Below are 5,070 nucleotides of genomic sequence, written 5' to 3' on the forward strand. Positions count from 1 at the left end.
CGATTCAAAATGGTTGATCTTAAGCTGATGCGTCGGCTCGTATATAATTTTTTTTTTTTTTTTTTTTTGACTTATCTCGGGCATGTTTAGCAATGCTAAACAACCCCCATGAATCCAAATATCTGCAAAAAATCCAAGAACAGCAATGGGTCACTAAGGACCTCGTCCTTCGTAAAACCCAAACAAGATAGGATGTGCTCAGGTGAAACCTCTCCAGCAGAGCACCAGTGACACTCCGGAAAAGTCTTGATATTCCCAGAGAATCTAAGAGCTTTTGTGTGGCCACTCAGGAATTTCGAATATGTTGTCTGGAGGAGTCTACCCTTGAGTCTAAAGGACTCACCAGGACATTTTGCAAAATACCAGGCTTGTCTGGGAGGTGTTTTAAATTGGCGATTGAGCTCCATTTTTGAAATTGTGGAGATCTCACTGAAAGTAAGATCTCCACAAGGGCTCACACCCTCCGCAGCAGCAGATCTAGCCAAAAAGTCAGCCCTTTCATTACCCTCAACTCCAACGTGAGAAGGGATCCATTGAAAGTGAATTGTATGTCCTGATGAAAGAGTATGTAGTAGACTCAGAATGTCCAGGCTGGTCTTGTCGCCCACATTACTCCAATTAGCGAGGTGCTGTATAGAGGCACGACTGTCAGTCAAAATCCAGATTTCCTGGAAACACTCCTCCCGCTGAACAGCACACTGCAGACCCTTCCTGATAGCAATCAGTTCTGATCTAAATACTGAACAGAAATTCGGGTTTCTGATTTTAAATTCCAAGGCCCCAGAGGGAGTAGGAATGAATACTCCACTGCCCGAAACGCCATCTTCTCCCCTGCTTCCATCTGTATAGATTTTCAAGGAGAAATGTGGTATATTATGTATAGTTTCCAGGGCCATTTGTTTAACTAGGTCCGGTGGATCTGAACTCTTGATCACACTAGTCAGAAGCTCGTCATGGAAATAAATTCCCTCAAGCTCCAATATAGCTCCTGCGTAACCCAGGAAATGTGTTTCCACATCGGAGGGAGGTAAGTTCAATGACCTTGCATAGGAGAAGGGGCTATGTTTCTTCAAACGAGTATTATCATTCCATGCAAGAAGGTAGGCTGAAGTCCGGTGTTGTTCTCTATAACTATATAATTTGCTAAAATACCTTGTAAGGCCACACTGTCTTCTTTTTGCAAGGGCAGGCAAGTTGCTCTCAAAGAGCACTATATCATTTCGACAACTATGTCTAAGTCCGGCAATAATTCTAGCTGCGCTAAGCTGTACTCTTTCAAGTTTATTGAGATTGGTCTCTGAAGCACAGGAGTAAACTGGGAAGCCGAACTCCAGTACTGGTCTAATGATAGAAATATAGGTAGTACGGAGGGTACTGGCCTCCGCACCCCAGTTTCGTCCAGAAATAAATTTGAGAATATTGAGCCTCTTCCTTGCCTTAATTGCTTGGCCTTCAATATGTTTATTACTTGTAATCTCTTGATCTAATGTGTATCCAAGATACTTAGCATTTTTAACATAACTCAACTGGGTTCCGTTTATGGAGATCTTAGGTTGGTACCCATATAGATGTCTATTAGTAGTGAAAAAAGTTGCCAAAGATTTTGTAGCATTAAAGATTAATTTGTGCCTTTCAGCAAAGCTCGTATATATAGGGGCCTTAATGCCAAGCATATTAATTGTGACTCAAGATCATTTATTTCTGCATAAAAAATTAAAATCTTAGTGACCACGAAACACGTGAAATGAAATATTCTCGCAAATTTGAATAAAGTTGATGTTATTATTTACAGCAACGACGTATTTTTAAGGTGTTGATTTTATCGATATTTTCTTATCCTTTCGGTCAATATTAGAAAAAAAAGTCGGTTGAAAAAGGCTGTGGTATTTAGTTATTGATGTCAGACGAAATCTCAAATCACTGACTGAAATCGAAAGAAAAAGTTTTTGAAACACAATGAATTAAGCAATAAGTTAACGCCCTTAAGCCATGCTAAGGCAGAACTACATGCAATGTATCGACAGCCCGGCTATGCCAACCAGAGGCTGCAGTTTCACCCTTTTTTGCACTCTATCAGTCTGGAATGCGGAGTTAACATAAATTGTAAAAATCACTTACATTATTTTTAAAAAAGAAAAAGAAAAGATTCAACTTTTTTTTTCTGTTGTAAAGATAAAATTCATGATATATATATATATTATATATATATATATATATTATATATATATATATATATATATATATATATATAAAGGAAAGAAAGAAAAGGAAGTCACATAGTGTTAATTTGAGTAAAGTGAAATCTTATACAAACTCTTTCAAAAAATTTCGCAATAGCTTTAAGTGCAAAAAAAGTTAGACAAAGGGATGTTGTAGTCAAAAAAAAATCTAGTATGCTAGCAGTATTCAACCGGTATTTCTTTTTAAATGAATAAAAACAACACATGACAGACAACTGCTTAAAACATAACATAATCGTAAATTAAGATAGCTGCGTTATTGCATAATTTCGCTGATATCCACGAACAAACTTTTTCTCAATCTAACTACAAACAGTGTGTTATTTTTAACTGTTCTTACGATGAAAGTACTGGGACACTGCAAAAGGTCGGTGGACCAAATGTGACCATGGACCAGTTTGAAGGTAGTCGAGTAGCAATTAAAAGATTCAGTCATTAATACGTAAAGTATGATTTGCTGAAATATTTTTCATGAAAAAAAAAAGAAAACTATTATATTTCAGTATTTACTCACCACATTCACAGATTTGAAACAATATACAATCGAACATAGCACGATCATCTGCTCCTTTGATTATTGGACTAGACACTAACAGAGTAACCCCAACCAACCACATAAACTTGATACGCAAATACAACATTCTGTCGTACACAAAACAAACACTTATGAATGCGGACATGCTATACATATATATCATATACATCGCGTTATCTGGTATAATTAATTAATAATCATATTGTTACTTTTTATCTCGGAAGAATCAAAGCTTGTGTCATGATTTATTGTAAGAGTAAAGATAAATATTCCATGGAATTGTGTTCATGGTAATTTAGTAGATTTTGTTAAGAGGTACTTCCTTCTCTTAACATAGTTGCTATGATGTTCGTGCAATATGACTATGCTCCATTTGAATTAAAATGCTACTCTGAGAAGGAAGTTGTGTGAAATATCACACAATATGCTTTGGAATGCAAATACTTTTGAAAGCCTTTTGCAACGCATTATTGATTGCTTTTTTGAGCAATCACATTACTTATTTTTCTCATTTGACTGTTTTGATTGTTCCTATGATTTTATTTTCCCCCGCCTCCCTCTGTAGCACCACTGTCGACCGGCCCATCCCGTTGCTGCTCCTCTAGCGAAAACCGTCTCCAGGTTGTGTCCATATCCTACACACACTCAAATACCTACACATTCATGCCTGCACACAGACACAAACACACACGCATACATACACACAGCTACAAACACACACGCATACATACACACAGCTACACACACACTCATTTAGCACACAGACACAAACACACACGCACACATACACACACACATACACACAAATACCCACACACTCATGACTGGACAGAAACACACGCCTACATACACACACACACTCGTGATTGTGAAAAACATAATTTGAATTCAAGATGTCAAAATTCAAATTAATTACTTTTTTTTTTCTTCTTCTGAAAAAAGGTTTCGAAAATAATTTAAAAAACTTCCTTCATGTTCAAGTTCAATCTGATGCTTATGTTTCAGCAGTTACCAATTTGAAAAAAAGTTTGAATTTCCACTCAACCATTTTTCGGTCCGTGTTCATTTAACCTTTCAAAGGCGCATCATTAGTTTTTTGAGAAATCATGAGGAAAAAAAACACTATAAGTAGGTTTATTTGATCATGTAGACATAGATTCTTCAGTTTAAAAAATATTTTCTTGAATTTTTTTCGCAGGGGGTGGTGCTTGGGGCAGAACAAAAAACATGTTTATGCACGTAAAAATGAATTTGAATCTTTTAGAACAATATGATATGTACCTCAGGTGAAATGAAGAAAAATGGTTCACTCTTTCTGAACTAATTAAAAATTTAAAATCTGAAAAAAATTCCAATTTTTGGGTTCAACGAGAAATTGAGAATTTGATGATTTGAACAAGAAATTGAGTCCACGGAAAAATATTTTTTTTGTTATTTTGCCATCTAATGTTCATTGAACTCAAAAGAGAACTCAAGCGATTTTGATTTAAAAAATTCAGAAAAAAAAACAGAGAAAAAAATTTATAATTTGTTGGTTTCACAGAGCAACCACCGCCCCTGAAAGCGTCAAATGAAACATAGCTAATAAATAGTGTTTTTTTTTAGCCACCTTTTAGAAAATTAAACATTTTTTACTCGGACCCGTAGCCAAGAGGGGGAAATTTTAGGGATTGGTTCTTCTCGCCCCTAAATTAATGAGTGGAAGGAAAACAGCTAACAGCAAACTGACATTGCATTACTTAAAATACACCACCAGCTCAGTTATTCCATCCGAGGACTGCAGTTTCGTGCTTTTTAGCACTCATCAACCCGGAATAGGAATCACATGAGCTGGAGACGAAAAACCTCTTAAGGGTGCCAAGAGAGCCAAACAAACTGGTAGCTAATGCAAAGAATTAGCAAACCAGAGGAGCGACCGCAGCAATGGTGCGGTTCAACTCAAAGATTGATGGCAAAGCTAAGGTATTTTGTAGTAAGTTATCGTCCTAAACCAGGGCTAAGGCAAAAATACTTAAAATACACCACCAGCTCAGTTATTCCATCCGAGTACTGCAGTTTCGTGCTTTTTAGTACTCATCAGCCCGGAATAGGAATCACATGAGCTGGAGGCGCCTTAACCTTGGCTTAGGGCGGTGACTTACTACAAATACCATGCTTTGCCATCAATCTTTGAGTTGAATCGCACCATTGCTGTGGTCGCTCATCTGGTTTGCTAATTCTGCATTAACTACCAGTTTGTTTGGCTCTCTTGGCAGCCTTAAGAGGTTAAGAGAGTAGCAACAACACTTGAGCGCA

At 37.0% G+C, this 5,070-nt stretch overlaps 1 protein-coding gene across 1 annotated transcript in view; it reads right to left on the bottom strand.

The window, feature by feature from the left end:
• LOC129220164 (uncharacterized) overlaps nucleotides 1–2,881 on the bottom strand; it is a 33,885-nt gene extending 31,004 nt beyond the window's left edge. Inside the window, exon 1 of the mRNA XM_054854522.1 lies at nucleotides 2,755–2,881. Coding sequence (XP_054710497.1) covers nucleotides 2,755–2,881 — 127 coding nt within the window. The remainder of the gene's footprint in view (nucleotides 1–2,754) is intronic.
• Between the last annotated feature and the right edge of the window lie 2,189 nt (nucleotides 2,882–5,070).

The sequence above is a fragment of the Uloborus diversus genome, chromosome 1 (assembly GCF_026930045.1).
Source record: "Uloborus diversus isolate 005 chromosome 1, Udiv.v.3.1, whole genome shotgun sequence".
Classification (NCBI taxonomy): Eukaryota; Metazoa; Arthropoda; class Arachnida; order Araneae; family Uloboridae; genus Uloborus; species Uloborus diversus.